Source organism: Pipra filicauda, unplaced genomic scaffold (assembly GCF_003945595.2).
Source record: "Pipra filicauda isolate LSUMZ 115617 unplaced genomic scaffold, ASM394559v2 scaffold89_size2521313_pilon, whole genome shotgun sequence".
Taxonomy (NCBI): domain Eukaryota; kingdom Metazoa; phylum Chordata; class Aves; order Passeriformes; family Pipridae; genus Pipra; species Pipra filicauda.
The window spans coordinates 415,932-434,459 of record NW_024105086.1 but is presented as its reverse complement, the minus strand read 5'-3'; the positions used below and the strand labels follow the sequence as shown (position 1 = coordinate 434,459).

The 18,528-nt window shown below is 38.8% G+C and overlaps 1 protein-coding gene and 1 long non-coding RNA gene across 2 annotated transcripts in view; one reads left to right on the top strand and one right to left on the bottom strand.

Annotated features, from left to right (window-relative positions):
• Positions 1 to 18,528, top strand: part of GABRA1 (gamma-aminobutyric acid type A receptor subunit alpha1) — a 42,092-nt gene that overhangs the window by 20,162 nt on the left and 3,402 nt on the right. Inside the window, exons 5-9 of the mRNA XM_027711716.1 lie at positions 603 to 823; positions 2,415 to 2,497; positions 6,933 to 7,076; positions 12,681 to 12,833; positions 15,535 to 15,737. Coding sequence (XP_027567517.1) covers positions 603 to 823; positions 2,415 to 2,497; positions 6,933 to 7,076; positions 12,681 to 12,833; positions 15,535 to 15,737 — 804 coding nt within the window. The remainder of the gene's footprint in view (positions 1 to 602; positions 824 to 2,414; positions 2,498 to 6,932; positions 7,077 to 12,680; positions 12,834 to 15,534; positions 15,738 to 18,528) is intronic.
• LOC120325243 overlaps positions 13,933 to 18,528 on the bottom strand; it is a 64,790-nt gene continuing 60,194 nt past the window's right edge. The window contains exon 3 of the long non-coding RNA XR_005567139.1: positions 13,933 to 13,991. This is a non-coding gene — a long non-coding RNA (uncharacterized LOC120325243). The remainder of the gene's footprint in view (positions 13,992 to 18,528) is intronic.

Here is an 18,528-nt window from a genome sequence, read left to right as displayed (position 1 = left end):
CTGGCCCAGTCCCTGTGTCACCAAGCTGTGAGTCTTGGCCCAAAGCTGACCTCAGCTTGTGCTCTCTGCAGTCCAGCCATTCAGCCCAGCAAACCATCCCACATCTCATCAATCAGACCTCACAATTTTAGTGACCAGCGAACTTCTTGCAGGTTGATTACATGTTTATGCTAATGAGACACTTAGAACAAAAGTGGTAAGACCCTGTCTCGGCGGGCTTGTTTTATTTCGACACATCCTTCCTGTGCCACACAGACTGGCCACCCATCTGCAGCTGCAATGACAGTTCTAGGGCAGGTGAAGAACAAGGGAGAAAAGGGTGAATTATTTTGGTTTTGCTCTATTATATCTCAAACTCTTGTGTAACTTTTGAATTACTATTCTTCTTAACATTTATTCTGTTGAACACAGTAATGATATTGTAACTGTTTAATAACCAGCTTCTGGTACATTGTAAGTAACACAGGGAATAAATGTTCTGATAATTACTAATACCATTAATAGTCACCTTGCTTCTAGGGAAGCTGAGAACGTACGTCTCAAGTTCTCATATTGGAACATATGACATCATGTGTGTTTCCCTTTTTTCTTAATTGCTGTAGGAATACACCATAGATGTATTTTTCCGCCAAAGCTGGAAAGATGAGAGATTAAAATTCAAAGGACCTATGACTGTTCTTCGGTTAAATAATTTAATGGCCAGCAAAATTTGGACACCTGATACCTTTTTCCACAATGGAAAGAAGTCAGTGGCTCATAACATGACGATGCCAAATAAACTACTACGAATTACAGAGGATGGGACATTGCTATACACAATGAGGTGAGTCCTAAAATGTTACATCTTTCATTTGGTTTGACAATTTAACTTGTGAAAGCAGATTTTCCAGACAGGAAACAGGTTCCTTTTGGAGAATAATTTGAGTCCTGCTTAGTAATTATTTTGGAATGATGGACAAACTGAGCATTTACAGTGCTTATTTTTTCCTCTCGTCCTGTGTACAGTCCCTGGATGTGTCCTAATGCTTGATTTTAAAAAGGTTCTTATAGTATTAAGAATCCATCAGTTTGCAGAGGACCTTAATTTGGTGTTGCTTTCAAGGACTCCCTCAGCAAGTATAATAAAGCCTGAAAGTTTACTATAATCTGTACTCCAAGATTGTGTTCAAGGGTCTTTAATCTTTTGATCCTATAGGAAGCAGAGTCTAAGAACTAGCAGATGCACACAGAATTCATTGCCCATTCTTAATATTTCTTGTGCTTGGGAATACAAAGCATGACAGTCTAAAAATAGACATTTCTCATTCCTTTCTTTGCAAGAAAAACAATTGATTAAAGCATTTGGAAAGTTGGGAGAAAAAATTATTTTTGTGCTGGAATCAATCTTACTGGAAATACATCACTCTCTTTATGAATAACTGAACTTTAGCTACCCACTTGTCAGAGGAGTTAAATAAATCCTTTTGAAATAATGATGATATACAGTCTTGGGAACATTCTGGATTAAAAGACTACAAATTAAAGATAAAAAAAATCGGTATATTGTCTCTACAGAGCTGCACATCCCTTCTTTGTGTCTCTCATGGAATCAAACAAGGTCTAAAGGGATTCTGTTGACTTCAACTTAAGATGGAGAGCTTAATGCATAGGTGAACACTCAATTTTCTTTTAACTATTTGGAAGACGTTTTTAAAATCAGTACAAGCATTTGGAGAAAACAAAGTCTCCAGGTTTTTGGATGTTCATTTATCGTACAACATCTTTCAAGACCGCCTAGGCTGAAGTAGAACTGCTTGGCTGGTAGTTACACAAGTCTAGATCAATTTTGCTTGTCTTTCTAAATGCTTGGCTGTTAGGGATTTAATCCACAGGAACACTGTCTCAGGAGCACATTGTTCACGTCTCTTTTTTTGACCATAACCATTTCTATTTCCCCCCTTTGCAAGTGCCTTAATGCAATCTTCTGCCTAGTATTCAAGTATTACTATTCATTCCTTGCTGATGTGTGGTATGTGACTGTTTCCAGTTTATTCAATCTCTTTTACTGAGAAACATGTTTGCACTCGAGCTGATATCAATGAAGTGATTTCAGCAAATGCCTGAGCACGCAGAGCGGCCGATTGCAGGCTGGCAGCGAGGCGGCGATCGCAGGTGCTGACAGACCTTAACCCTCGGCGCCGAGCAGCAGGAGCTGTGTGTGTCTGTGCTGCCGCAGCAGGGCAGGGGGCAGAGCCAGCCCCCGGTGTGTCTGCACAGGCAGCCCCCCCAGCCAGCCTGTTCGGGCCCCTTCTGACCACTAATGAATCCAGAACAGAGATTGCGCTGTACTTATTCTGTGTGTCTTAATAGAAGTCTATTTGCTATTCCTGTGAAACTAGAATAAATGTGTCCTTTTGCTCATTAATCCGTTATAGATTGACTGTGAGAGCAGAATGTCCAATGCATTTAGAAGACTTTCCTATGGATGCACATGCTTGCCCCTTGAAATTTGGAAGCTGTAAGTTTATTTTAAATTGAGGTTTCTCCCTTTTTAGGCCACTGTATTTTGCAACTGAGAAAACCTCAAGGTTTTAATCTTGTGTATTTTTCACGTTTGTCAGGGTTGCATTTTTATTCTTATATATATATTTATATTTAATATACTGATATTTTATATTTAATATAATTTATGAGTCTTAAGTATCCTACAATGTCATGGCTGGACATGCACAAAAAAGAAAATGACAGTGCTCTAAATATCTAGAAAAGTAGTTTGTCACATGGAAAATGTTGTTAGTTTCATAGTTACTCTATTTTGCAAAGACCCAAAATCAGTGTTAGAGAAAAGTAAAACACACCATGGATAACTGAATTGGTTTAGGTGGAAAGAGTTCCAATGCCGTAGTCATGGTATGTTTAGAAAAAAATTCTTCATAGGATTATAAGATACTCATAATACACTCATGCAATATTTCTAGAAGTGAAAAATCTCAGAAATTTCCCAGTAGTCCTACGCTTGCAGCATATGTAACCCTAGGTCAAAGAAAATACTGGACAAAATGTAGTGCAATTGAAATCACTGTAATAAGAGACAAAGCTTTTGCTAAGTTGAGAATTTCTCCCAAAACTTCAATTTGAATAGTAACCCACCTGACACTTAACTAAACATAATATTTTTAAAAATTAAATATAGTTCCACCCTTCAATTTTTTAAGTAAAAAACCAACAAAATCAAAACCAACCAAAAAACAGAAACCAAAAGTGAAGAGCTGATTCACCCTACTTGGTTCAGCACAAGCAAGGAAGTTAAAATGTATGGAAGATGTAATAGTGTACAAATTGTTTCCTCAATGGCTACTTTTTTCTCGCAGAAATGGGTCGCTTCGCTGCTAATGGCTACTTAGTGGTTTGATCAATTGTAGAAGTCAACAAACAGAGCACCCAATTCATTCTTCACAGGTACCCGACAGGGTGATCATTTCCTTGGGCTGAGCAGCTCTGTGTTTACCAGGAGACAGGACTGATGGTTTGTCTTTAAAGAGCTGAGAGCCTCCTAGATCAGATTTGCAGAACAGCGAGCTCACCCAACCTTGGAGTATAACTGACAAGAAGAGTTTACTCCTTGAATGTAAAGTTTCTTACAGCAATTCCAATAAATCTTTCCAAAGCTCCTGTGAAGCAGAAGGGGAGGGGGAAGCCTGACTCCAACTAACCAGCCAAGAGCTGCAGGGGGTTCCTGCCTGATGGCAGGAGATCTGTGCACCCCTGGGACATCAGAGTGGCTCAGGATGGAATGTCTTTTGTGGTGCACATTAGAGTGTCCCTGGAGCTGGGGGGGGACGGACGAACACTGCTAGTCGTGCATAAAACCTGCTAAGGACAAATTTAACCATGAACAGTTCTGGAACAAATGTGAACCACTAGCCTGAATTTTACAGACTCAGTAAGACACCAATCACCACACCTGTGCATCACTGAGCCACAGCCTGAACACCAGACCCTCCCCAGTATGAACATTTCCCATTCTTTGCCTCCATCAAGTTCTTTCTGGCTCAGTGTCCCAGATTAGTGTACTCTTGGCTCACAAAATGCACGGCTTTCGAGATTACTGAGGATTTTGCCTCAATTAAATGACTAAGATTTGCAGAAATTATTAATGAGAAGGGATAGATAATACGGATTTGCATACACATCCAGAGTCACACCACAAGGTAAAAACAAGATAGCAGAGAGACGTGCAAGTGTATCTGCATATCTTTTGTATCTAAATTGATTTCTTTTTCATCCTCTAAATTATCATAATGTACAGAATTTTCTTAATTGAACAAAAAACATCAGTGATATTTCCGATGGAAAGACCATTTCTTACACTCCAGTCAGAAGTGGTAACTGACATTTTAAGCTCAGAGTGCTGCTATGGTCTGTCAGATTTTACAGGCTTTTTTCATTACTTTTTTGTTTTGAACACTAACTGCCTATCATGGCAGCTGTTCAAATGGCACCTAGAAAAACACCTAACTCCAAATGCTGGAAAGGACCATGAGACAAAATCAAGGAGTTTTCAGGGAAACTTTGCGGTCACCTGCTAAATTCAGGTGAGCTCCTAATCTGGGATCCTCACAGGGAGGAGTTCCTTCTGTAACATGGTTTTACTGCAAACACTGCATGAGAAATTCACTGTCCAAAAGAGTCCTTAAAGTTGGACCTCTCCCCTCCCTCTCAACAGATTATGTATAACTATCAAGGTATAGAATATTTCTCTCAATATTTAGTTATTGACAGAAATATATCCCGTAGGACAAATGACTGGACCTAAGTAAGACATGAAAATGGGAGTCACTGTTATAGACAGAAAAAGAACAGTTCCTATATTTAATTGTCACTTTTAAAGTGATAATCGTATTCAAATACATTTGGGAAGTTTCTGTTCAACAACTAAAGCAATTAATTATAATCATCTTAATGGACTGGAAAATGTACCGAAAATGCATTTAATTGTCACTAAAGTCATGCTTTAAGTGCAGACTACAATGTCACACTTAGTAGCTCCCCAAGGTAGTGTTTGCCTAGCTCCGTTTGTTTTGGATTAAACCGGGTAAGAGTTTTTTTACATCCTCCATTCATCACTTGTTGGAGCTGGACTCCTAAAAGCCTCCCGCTGAAGGAGCTGCACGTCTCCTGTGGACTGTGCCCCTACTGCAGAGGCCGAGAAACGCTTGACCCAGCTCCAAGGCTAAAGTGATTTGCCAAAGAGCAGCTTAAGCTGCAGGTTATTCCAGTGTAAATTCAATGTGACAAACGCTGAAGAAAATCTGGAACAACGAAATGCCATATGTTGGCAAAACAAAATCAGAAAGGCAGATGCTCTCCTGAACTCTTACCACAAACTCCTGATTGTCAGTTTAAAACGATGGCCAGTCTGGCTCAGGGCAGTGACAGGAGCCAAAGGCTGTGCTGCTGTTCATCAGCGTGCCTTGGATGCTGAGGGTGGAATGGAGCGCCCAGTCTGGCAGGTACAGGGCAGGGCAAGCTCCTTTCCAGCACTGCTGAGTATCCTCCCTTCCCTCAAATCCAACCCAGTGGTTCTCAGCAGCTCAGAAAACCAGTCCTCTCTCTTCCAAGCTACTCTCATACTCCAGACAAATGCTTGAAAATGGGTATTATTATTGCCACTCTTTCTTTATGTGACTAGATTAGCAAATCAATTCCTGTGTTTACCGTGGCCATTACTTTTAAAGTCAGAATTACTAAGGTGTAGATTTGCATTTACCATTGATTCCAAAAACGTATTCCAAATTATGTTCCAGTGCTGGGGGAATCTGAAGTCTGAGGATAAAAGCACCCTTCGGCTTCAATAATGCAGAACCAAATGCCATGCAAGTAATTTACCGGCGCACTCCCTCCAACACCACCTCTTCAATTACTGTTTTCTCTTACATTGATAAGATAAAATTGTTAGCTCACAAATGAGCCAGTGTCCCACCTGGCTTCTACCTGCCTGTGGTGTGTGCTAGTTTGATGTAGGTTCTGATCACACATTCAGTCCTATTCATGTCTTTGGATACTCTTAGGTGTCAAAATTACACAAGATGCCTTCATGTAAGACTGCACAAAATGACAGAAGAATTTTACTATGGGACTAAGATTAAAAATATTTATATGTAGCTCGATTCTTGAAATAACATGAATAACAGTACAAATCCCCTCAATGGGACATGTAGATGCTACTGAATTATCTCTGTAACATACCAGACTGTTCTGGTTTGGAGAGTGCAGTGCTTTTCTTTTGCTTTGTGCCAGACTCAAATAAATGTGAACTTGAGTGTGAGGACTTCTCAGAAATAACCAAAGTAGAAAATAAAAAATAGAGTCATTGTCATTTAAACTCACTCGAGCCTAGGCAGCCTCAGAAATGTCTGCCCGGGCTGTTTTCCAGCCCAGACAGTGTGACAGGGGACAAGCAGACATGGAGAGCTGTAACCAGGCCCCTTGTTGGGACATCACTGAAGCCACTCTGAGAAGGATTTACTGTCTTACAGTGGCCCAGAAAACATCACACTAAGAAAAATTGAAAAGTCTGGGGCTCGTGTTTCTTGACAATAGTTAAAAATTAGAAAAAGGGGTTGGAGCCCTTGCTCATGAAATTCCTCATCTCACTCTGGTATCTGGGACATTTACATAGGTAGCAATTATGGAAGAGAGAAATGTTTTCATGGCATTGAGAACTAAACTTAATCCAGCCCTACAGCAGATATTTAGCTAATCATCATACGGATAGACCTGTACAATCAGTTCTATTTCCCACTGCTAAATTCCAGTAAGCTAGTTTTGGGTTTCTGCAGATAATTAAAGAGATTTTAATATTCAAACTACTGTGCAAAACACTGTTCTGATAGAGCCATAAGGCAGCAGAAGGTGCAAAGCTGAAATGCAATGTATTTTGTTTTAATTAGATGCTTATACCAGAGCAGAGGTTGTGTATGAATGGACACGGGAACCAGCCAGGTCAGTGGTGGTGGCTGAGGACGGCTCTCGATTGAACCAGTATGATCTGCTTGGACAAACTGTGGACTCTGGAATTGTGCAGTCCAGCACAGGTCTGTGAAAAAAGTTTTTTGGGGAAGGGTCATATTTCATTGCCAAAACATAATTTAGAGCAGGACAAAAAAATACAAAGATGTAAGAGTAAGAGGTAAATTGCAATATATGAGCTTCAGATTAGGAAAACATGTCTCTGAAAAGTTAACATATCCTGGGATATTTTCCTACTTCAACTGGTGGTTAAAATATTTGAACAATTAAAAAGGTTCCTACAGCATCAGATCTATCCAGAAAAAACAATAATTTACATTATAAAGAAGCGTTTCTCATATTCTTATCGTATTATCTGCTTACTATGTAAGCTTATAAAAATAGTATAACAATATGAATCCTCAAAGATCATATTCCTGGAGGCAGTGAAGTTGCTAGAAGCAAGTATATAGTTTCTCAAGGAGGTATTTAGAGAATGAAAAAACTATGTCATCAAATTAAAAACCATCTGGAACATCCAAACAGGACTTAGCTTAATCCTGGCACCACCTTTAACTCCAGAACTCTTAATAAGATACAGAAATATAGCCAACATTTAAATATGGTGTACCTGTAACCTTGAAGCTGGCTAAAAACCTTTGCTTTTTCACTTTGTAGTGTTTTTCAAGATGTGATTTTTTTAATTTATTTTCTAATAATTCGGAAGGGGCATGAAGACCTAAATGCAGTAAGAAACTGAGCACTGGGCATGACCAAGAGCTCTGCTGGCCATCCTGGCTGCTCATGGGCCAGAAGCAGCTCTGCATTAGAAGTGTTTGTATTGCTTGGAATGCACAACCTCGGGACTTGGAGAGAAGTGCAGTTACACCTGCAGAAACCAAACTTCCCAATGTGTAACTGCTAAAGTCAACCAACATTTCAGGGAAAGTGAGGCACTTTAGGGTGAACTGTAATTCATGTCTGAATTTTTTACTTAGCTTGCCAAAATATATTCATATGCTCTATTAAGCCAAGAAAATTTCTCCCAGACAAGTTTCTAGGTTACAGCTGGGAAGCTTCTGTTCAGTTGATATAATCAGAAAAGAAGTAAGTGGGCTGGCAGTAATAAGGACTTTGCCTAAGAACAGCACCGACACAACTGCTCCCACAGACACCGCTCCCGGTGCCGAGCACAGAGGGGTGCATCAGGCAGCCGAGAGGAAAAGGGGAAAACTCTTGGCCTGGCCACACCTAGAAATGTTGCCATTGACTTTTCTGGAGCTAATAATTCAGCCCAGCTGCCCTTCACTGAAAAGTCAACAGGATTTGAGGGAAACTGTGAGGATCCCTTTGCTCTTTCCTGAAGCTGCTCGCTCAGAGAGCTGTGGGGCTGCCCTTTGCACTCCTGGCCAGCTCTCTGCTTGCTCCGTGCATTATAAGGGTGGCAGGATAATCAGAAAGGACTCACAAGCTTGGGAACATATCTAAAGCAAATAGAGATACCAGATATAGTTCAGGGTAATTGGATAGTAATGTGAGAAGCACTCCCTAAACTGTTAAGAAAGGCAGGTAAGAAATTTTCAAACAGAACTGAAGCAGGTGTAAAATTTCTTCATACATATCCATGAAGAAACAAAAAAGGTTTTGTTTTGCCCATGCTATTTGAAAGGTTTGAATTCCACCTCCTTTTTCTGCCTGAAGAAACTCTTTCGCATTCCAATCTATAAAGTTAGATACAGTATAGTTAATATATAAAATATGCTGAAATGAAGGTGCTGTTGTCTAGATGCTAAAAAACAGTACAAAGAACTAAATGCAATGGTTATCAAAACTAAAAATAATCCTGTTACAGAATCTTTTTGTACCAAACTGACAATTCTCTTTAGTTCCTACCTAATAAGCATATACAGGTACGTATATGTGGAAGAAATATTTATTGCTTGCAAATTCAAGGTCTCAAAGAAAAATAATTCTTGATTTGCTTTGGAAAGGAAAATGCTTTGCCTTCTCCAAAATAATGGTGAGGATTAGAAGTGGTTAATAATTCCTTTTCTCCTTGTTGAGGTAGGTGGGCAGCCAGGCTCAGCAGAATCTTCCAGCCTGTCTCTGTCCTCTGCTCATCTCTGGTTTAAGAGATGAAGTACGTTATGAAAATGATGAAATCCCTCCCTACTTTCAGAGTCGTGGATAATGACTCACCTTACAAAATGACAAAAAAAATTGAGGACAATCTTCAGTTAAGAGTTCTCAGCACCTTTATTAGGCCAGAAAATGAAGCTCTTTTGCAGCTGATTCTGTGGATCATTAGAGGAATCTACATAATTTTGGGCAATTTTAAGATGATATTTATAGTTGTCTGGAATTCTAGATCCTTATTTTCCCAAGGATTTGGGTGTAGCTGGGTTATTCTAAACAACCTCAAAACTATTCAATGATTTGATGGCTCTATAAAGTCCTTTTTTTTCTCCTAATGTCTTCCTTGGCTAGTAGACCACCTTCTGTCCTTATTTCTGGATATATAACAACATAACTACAAACACTGATTTTTTAATGACAAGAGAATCTTGAAAGACTAAACCTTTTTTTATGGTATAGTCTATTCATCTATGCTGGCAATGGAATGTGCAGGTATTACAGGCTTAAAAATAGTATTCAGTAAGTGAAACAATAATTATCGTTGCTGCTGTTTTGCTTAAGCAGAGTCAACTATTTTTTATTTGTATGCAAAATTTCTGTCACTCTCCAGCTACTGATTCATATTGACTCAGAAATAGTTTAAAATTATCCTTTTTGTAAGCACCTTCACAAATGCTTAAAGGGCTCATCCAAGATTCTGTTTACATAGAATTATTCTGCCACCTTGAAAACGTTTCTTTGCACTGAGAATCATCAGGATTTATACTCACAATGGTCTGGTTTTTTCTGATGTCCTGTAAATCTGCTGAGAGGATGTTGTTCTTAAGAGTTTTTTTACTGAGTTACACAGCATAAGTAGTAGATGATAAATATTTTGTTTTAAATTAATGACAAGGAAAGCCTTACAGTGATAAAGTATTGTGATAGCTAGAACTCAGTCCCCACCTCAAACCTCATGTCTGACATGACACACAGTAATTTTAGGTGCTCACCTGATAAATTTGGTTTATTACAAATAGTTCACAGAACACTGAATAATATGTTTAATGGAACCTTACTGAATTATCAGCTGCTGTCTTCTATGGACACAGGTTAGCTTATACTGCCTGCAAGATACTGTAGAACTAAGGGTTGTTTAAAAACTACAGCTACACAAGTACTGAGCACAGGCACGAACTCCTCCAGAGCTCTGAAAATATTCAAATAACTTAATATTCAAGCCATTAAGTTAATATAGATGCAGGATGCAAGCGATGACTTTTATGCTTCATATTGTATAATACATATAACTCCATGGAATAAAAAAAAATGATAAACAGATTTATCTGCACAACACAGTTATTTGTAGAAGACATGGGGAATTACAACAAAGCTAAAAAGAAATACCTTTCTTTCTCACTTCCTTGGATAAGAAACGATAAGAGAATACAAGATTCATACTTGTGAAAGCCTGGCAATCAGAAACTGTGAATACAGGCAATATTTGCTCAAGAGCTGTTTGAAACTTTAGCTTGTTGGGAATTTTACGGCTGTATTACAGCACTTTCAAAATAGAATTACAGAGGAATTGCTGGGAAGCTAGAGAGTGATAACCAGCTGCCATGAATGTGGCCATGCTTTCAATTAAAGAAAGCCACCAAATATGGCAAGCTAAAGATGCAGTAAATAACTGGAGAGCTTTAATGACCTGCAGTCATTACAATCAATCTCATCAAAGATCTCCTCTCTTCTGAGAAATGACTGAGGGCCACTGGCACTTTGGAGGCTTAAGAGGATGGTTTTGCCCTCGAACTGGACTGTAAGGCCTTAGTCTGGGGCTCTGCTTTGCTAATTCAGTCCTCATGGCATTACCTTTAGCTGACTTCCAGCTCCGACCTGCTGCAGTGCTTAACAGATGAGAGTAATCCCTGGCTTTTTAATTGCCTTCATGCTTTGGATCTTGTTCTCATTTTCCAGAGGTTAAAAATACTTTGATAATTTAAGCAGCTAAATAAAGCTCCAGAGTACAGTGGTGTGTTCACTCTGCATTCTTCGCTTGCCATCTCCAATCACTGAATCAACTCTGACATACCATTGTGCACATTCTATACCTGATTGCATTAAAATAGCTTCCCACAGCGTATTTGAGTCGATAAAATTAAACTATTAGCTCTTCTAGCCAGAACTGGCACCTTTCATAAGATCATAATCTCAGGGACAGAGGAGAAGAAGGTTGTTTCAGTGAAAGTTAAAGACAGGTGAGCAAAATTCAAGTAATAATGCCCACTATACTACTTCTGTCACTCCTATTTTTGAAAAAAAATTCATTGTATATGCTTTGCTTTACCTCTCAATTTAAAATTTATTCCCTTTTCCCCCTTTGCTACTGTGTTTTATATTGAAACATAGCAGGAGTATTGTCACATAAATAAGCTTTCCTTGGGGTTATACGTTGAGCAAGATTGTTCAAATGAATGTTCTTCTAGACCCTGCATTAAAGCAATGGGCATTTGACATGCTCAGTGCATAAGCACTCAATGTCTAGACACAGTTTTTCAATCACAGTTTAAGCTTTTCCTGTACAAGAGCTTTCTCTTTCCAGCTGCCTACATTTTAAAATAGAACTACAGTAATTTCATGTCATCTCTAATCTAGACAGAAGTTTCTATTCAGTTACATGTCTACTTGTTTCATTCCTAAGATAATGTTTATTGCATAATAAGACTCAATCAAACAATATGTTTTTCAATCTTTTTGAAAATATATTGTTTTTCCAAACCCATTTTCAGTTATGTAAATAATGATCAGAAAATGAGCAGTGTTTGCTCTGCTCTGGCAAGAAAGGTTCATAGAATTACATATATTGATATATTACAATATTAATCTGTAGCTGATATTATTAAATGTATTAATAAAATATATTCATTCATCTCTATATATATAAAAATACCATTCCTTTCCACTGCAATTAGAATACCCTGCTCATATATTTTTGTAGTACCCAAAGCACTAGTGCTAATGAATAGATTCTGTGTTATTCTTGCATTAGTCATTTACTTCAGGAGAGAATAATCATTTACTGAAGTACTAAATTAGCAGAACAGGGACATTCCATCTTCATAGCACATAAAGCACCCACAGTGGTAATGCAGACACAGTTGCATCAACAATTACATCTTAAGCCTGGCCCCACTGAAACACTTTTGGGAGCCTGTCTTGATTTAGTCTTCAGATGATGTTTACACGGGTTTACTGTGATGGTTTTCCATCTTCTAACGGAACAAGACCTTTCACAAGAGCTCTGAGCAGCCACCAGTTAATGCAGACATTCATTCACTACTCAGCAGAGATGAAAATATGTAAATTAAATTAGCATTTCCCAGAACTGTCCAGTTTTGTATTATTAGTGGAACTTCAGAACCAGGTTTACTAAATGTTTTCTTCAGAGCTGACCCAGTTTGATCTGAGGACTTTTTTTATAAAAGGGATGAATATAATGAAAAATTACTTCCTATAAAGCTCTCTCATTTGTATATTTATAAAAACTTTAATGTCCCTGTTTTTCTTGATTTTAGGAGAATATGTTGTTATGACTACACATTTTCATTTGAAGAGGAAGATTGGCTATTTTGTCATCCAGACTTACCTGCCATGCATCATGACAGTGATTCTGTCACAGGTGTCCTTCTGGCTTAACAGAGAATCTGTTCCAGCAAGAACAGTGTTTGGTAAGCAAGACCTATAAACTGCCTGGCAATCATGAGGCAAATAGATTTAAGAAGTTTTATGGTAAAACTTCTTAACTTCTCGTGTAACATGATGTTGGAGAACAGCATGAACTTGGCCACAGTGTAGTACACAGGAGTGAAGATGTTCCATTGCAAGGATGTACATCCAAACCTTTAAAACTGATTGTAAGAAGAGACTTGAAAATACCTCAAGCAGTTTATTACTGCTTCAATTTTCCAAAACAACCAGAATATGAATAAAACATTTCTGACAATGGCAGTGACATTCATGAGGGGATTATCAGAAAGGCTGTAATCCATGGGTATTGGTCATTTGACATCCTTAGGACCATTGAAAATTTTTATCTTAAAAATTTTTTTTCATAATCCCTTTTGCAGGCTGCTGCTAAAGATCTCCTGTTGAGATCAGCAACAATTTATTGTGCTTATAGTAGTGAATAGGTGCACTCAACAAATACAATGAGAAAGCAATCTAAAGGACTCTCAGTGTATACAGCTGGTCCCTAGAGTTTAACCACTGCTTGCAAATGCTTATCTTAAATTAGAAACAAATAACTTGCATATTCTTTGCAGAGATTAATCCATGTCAAGTACATATTAAATGAGAAAAAAAAACTAACAAAAAAAACTAACAAAAAAAACCCCAACCAACCAACCAAAAAAAACCCCAAAACAACAACAACAACAAAAAAACCCAAAACCAAAACAAAAAACACAAAAAAACCAACAAACCAACAAACAAACGAACAAAACCAAAAAAAAAAACCCAAAGCAAACAGGTGTAACAAATCTTTATTTAGGAAAACTAGAACCTGAGATTTCAGCTATGTGACCTAATCTTTTTGGTGATATTCAGATGGGACAGCTGAACACCTTTGGCAGGAGGAGGTGGAAGAACACACAGCCAAACTGGCTTTTACACTTGTTTCCCTGCCTCAGGGCATTGCAGGCCAGGATGCTTTGGGCTTTGCCCAAGAGAATCTCCCCATTTCCCCAGAGACTCACTGCTGAGAAATGCAGAGCTATTTTACTGACCTTTCCTGGCACTCTTCACAGCTGTGCTTTAGCTTCCTAATGCCTCTGGAAATCAGTCACAACTTGCATAGCCTTAGACCTCATGAACCAAGCAGAGGCTTTCTGTTGACACAGAGATGTGCATTTACAGGACAATGGGTTAGACTACAGCATATTAAATTTGATTTACATAATATTGTTTAGATTAGCAACTAAAATTAGTTCTGAATTTTTAGCATCAGCTCCACTGAGAACTGCTCTAGTAGGGACTTTTATGGGTCTCTGTAGTCAAAGCTATTGAAATTGTAACTATTTCACCTTTTTTTGCACATACCATTTAAAAAGAAGTGTCTGATCATCAGTTTGAAATGCTTCATTGTCACTAGATGGAGAACAGAATTTCCTAGTCTCAATGAGTAATATATAATACTGCAGAGTGCTCAAAGTGCCATCTTCACAGACTCAAGAACCCACACATTTCTCAGTTTTCCTTTTAGAAGACAGTTATTTAGTAAATAGTCTTGTGTTAGCTCCATCGCTATGTATCAAGAGAGCTTTTTCATTTCATGATGGCAGTGAAACAAAGTCTCAGAACATGTTGCATGAACACATACACATACAGAAGCACAACTTTCATCTTTTAAGTCCACTTAGTACCACAGATAATAAAAGTTATAAATCCTGTTTTGCTACTGTGTAAGAGAAACATAAGCTCACTTGTAATGAGTCAAAGACAAGATTTGTCTCTCAGGGAAGAGGAATTGCTTCCTCATTAGGCACTAATAATTCAAGCCCTTCACACTCCCATGTAAATACGTTGTTCATTATCTGGCCCATTTTAGCCACTGCTCATTTTCACTGGCAGTGCAGCGAAGATGAACTCACCAGACACATTCAATCCATGACAGTGCAGTTGTCAAGGTAACTTGTGGACATGTGATTTGATGTAAAGGCCTGACGTGCACTTGGAGATTCATTTTTTAAGCAGCTGCAGGCAGAGTGAGTTCAGTACAGTCCTGGTTCTCTCTCAGGTAAGGGGCAAGATTTAGCAGTGAGAAGCTCTGATATCAGAAATGCAAATTACACTGTCATTGTTCCTACGTAAAATGTTTGCTGTTTTCTGGGCATCAGTGAATAAAGGGACAGAAATCTGTAAAACCATCAATTCAAGTAAATGTAATAACACATAAATCTTAGTGCCCTTTGAGTATACCTTTGAAGGAGCTTATACCAAATAACCTGAATGAAACGACAAGTATTTTAGTTTTCTCAGTATCTTGGAACTATTGCAAGAAAGAACTAAAGATGTTAAATTGTTACACCCATAGGACAATTTGCAGGGCACGAGTAAAGAACAGTGACTATGAATCTTCAAATACCAGGAAGTGTAAAGTAGTATCCATTCCACAACCCATAATATTATTTCCATTCCAACTTTAAAAATAATATTCCATTACAACAATGTAAAGGATAAAGGTATAAAAAATGTTTTGAAGATCCTGCAACTTCCACAGAACTTGAAATCTGCTATCCTCAATTAGCAACTGAACCCAGATGGGGAAGTTTATAAGAATCGGAGGCGTAGAAAAGGCTTTTCCATCTATGAGAAATGAAGGCCAAAGTCCAGCTGCTGGCCCTAAAGCCAGCGCCCCGGTTTGCTTTGCAGGAGTGACCACCGTGCTGACCATGACCACGCTGAGCATCAGCGCCAGGAACTCGCTGCCCAAGGTGGCCTATGCCACGGCCATGGACTGGTTCATCGCCGTCTGCTACGCCTTCGTCTTCTCGGCGCTCATCGAGTTCGCCACCGTCAACTACTTCACCAAGAGGGGCTACGCCTGGGACGGCAAGAGCGTCGTCCCCGAGAAGGTAACGCTGCTTACCCAGCCCAGCAGGGCACACGGGGCCCTGCCTGGGCACAGAGGGCAAGGGGGTTTAGCCCATTAGAAATTCTTAGTCCTTAGAATAGTAAGTCATTACTCCAAAAGCATTTCCTCTTGTGTTCACATGCAGTGTTTCTACACAAGAATTACTTAGACGTCGAGCATCTAAATACTGCTTCTGCCCTACCGGCTGCCACTTCATGCTGTCAATAATGAAATATTCCACTGAGGTTTTGACTTGTGAAACTCAGTGGAAAAGAAAAGATGAATGTGTATTATTTAAGGGAAGGCAATGATTTTTTTTTTGTTTAAACAAGAGAAAATGTGGATAATATAGTATAAATATACTATATATATTATATATATATACTATATGTTAGTATAATATACTAATAATACAGTATAAATGTAGGCAAAAAATTCTGTGGCTGTGGTATTTGACAATTCCCATGGTACAGTGCTCCCAAACATGAATTTCAGGAGGGCTGTTCTGTCATTAGGACCAAATAAATCACCACAGGGTTTTTTTCTTCCTTTCCCGGTCTATAGGAAAAATTGATTTGTTTAGGGGGAGGCATTGACAGCTGTGTTGGGGTGTGCAATCCTGTACCTCCCTGAAAGCAGTAGAGAAACATCTCACTGATTCCCTTTGGTTTTGGTCTGGGATCAGACCGGGTCTGTTAACCACAGATGCATCGAGAACTTGTTGAGGAACATTTAGGGAATCAAAGATAAGTTTCCCATCTTCTATGAGTTGCCATGTCAGCTGCTTCTGTGAGTAAGCTCATTTGGTTGGTTTTTTTAACTTGCCGAATTGGCTATCCTGAACATTCATAAACTAGATGATCAGCAGAATAAATATTTGGAGGAGCAGATATAAGTCATCAGTCATCAGTGTGCAAAGATATGTTTTTAATTCAGGAATATATTCGTATATATATATATATGTATGCGTTTTTAGTTGCATAAGTCAGTGAAATAAACAGAAATTATACTGGGACATTTATACAATGTGAACTAATACAAAAATATTGTAGAACAAATGAATGAAGTAGGAAAACAAAATAATGAGCTGCACAACTGCTGGTGAATATTAAGTTTTCAGTTACTGATGATACTTTCATTGAAAATAATTTTTTGATTCTTTGCTCTGTCTTCATGGCATTTTTTATAAAAAATGAACTGTATTAATAGAACTTAATCCTTAAATATTAAATATTGCCTTGCTAATATATGCTCCCTTGTAACATAGTTAGATAATCAGTCATTTCATTTGTTTCAAAGGAAATTACATTTTCAAAAAAATCCCACCCCCATAACCACTGTTTAAGATATTGGAAGATTTATGGCTTTGCACTCCTGAGTAGGTAAGGGGGTTTCTGTGTCTGCTGAAGCCAGCTGAGATGTCCTGGTGCTGGTGGTGTGCCCTGCCTGCAGCCCTGAGGGAAGGCGGGCGAGGCAGGAGCCCTGGGAGTGGAGTGTCACAGCTTAATCAAATTCAGAGCTCCAATTAGCTGGCATATTGCTTTTTCAGGAAGTTGAATTTTAGATAAAATACGAAGACCCGGACTGGTTCAGGGTTTTCTGTGGCTCAGATTTCGGGTGACATTTTAATCCATAGAAGGGGTTTCCTCTGAGGCTGCTGTGAAGCAGCTCTTTGCCTGCTGCATTTATTGCTGCTCATCAGAATATCCGACTGAGGAGCAAAGCGGGCTGGCTTCGTGCTCAGCAAGCCTGGTAGCAGCCTGCCCACTTGGGAGATAAAAAATGCACAGACAACTACATTAAAAAAAGAAAAGCGCCTTCTCACGTTGCCTTTTTTATTCTCTGAGTATTTTTTTCAACCTGTTTGTTCCTCCTATTCAACAGAAATATTCTAAGAAAATTTGAACCTTTTTCTTAGCCTCCAGCTAAGAATTTTATTGCCATCAAATAAAGAACATTTACATCAGAATCATTAGGTGAATCCCTTTCCTTACTGAGTAACAGAAATTTCACATTTGAGCCTTCTCCTCCTCCCCGGGTGGGGCTCCAAGCCATGCTTTGCTGGGCCTGGATGCTTTGGCAGCTTCTCTTCGTGCTCCCAAGCATCCCACAGGAGCCTGGCTGCTCCCTGAAACCTTCACCTCTTGAACAAGAATGTTTTATCAAAACTCTGCTACTGGGAGTCCCCCTCCATGGGACAACTGCTTCCTGAAAACAGGGAATTCTATTTGCTGTATGGTGAAATGACAAAATAGATCCCATTCTGCTGACATGTTCTCTTTAATCATATTTATTCCCCCCTTCTAAGAGGATACAATGGATAAAATTTGCCTATTCTTTTTGTGGCAAATACTGTGTAAAGATTTTTAAGCTCTGGGGATTTTTTTTGTTATCTGTGTTTTGTTGTTTGTTTTGGTTTTTTTTCTCCTAATGGAAGGAACCTGGAGCAAAGTGATACTTTTCTTTACACCTCCTTAACAACCCAGTAGTCTCTCTTCTGTGTTCCTCCTTGGGCAGTGGCTGGAGGAAAGGTTTGGTCTGTTTGCAGCTGGGACAGTTGGATGCCACTGGTATACCCAGATGGCAAAATTTAAATTTTTTCCTACAACTCAGTCCCAGAAGTAGAATACTAGAAAACATAAGGATTCACGGGAAAATAGATTCAAATAAGTGCAATAAATTCTTCTCCACTAAAAGATATTCAATACATTCTTGCTTTAGCAATATAAGTAGCTGGATGCAAAAATCATATAGTCATTTAAGTCCTTGTATATGGAATGGCATTTCAGCCA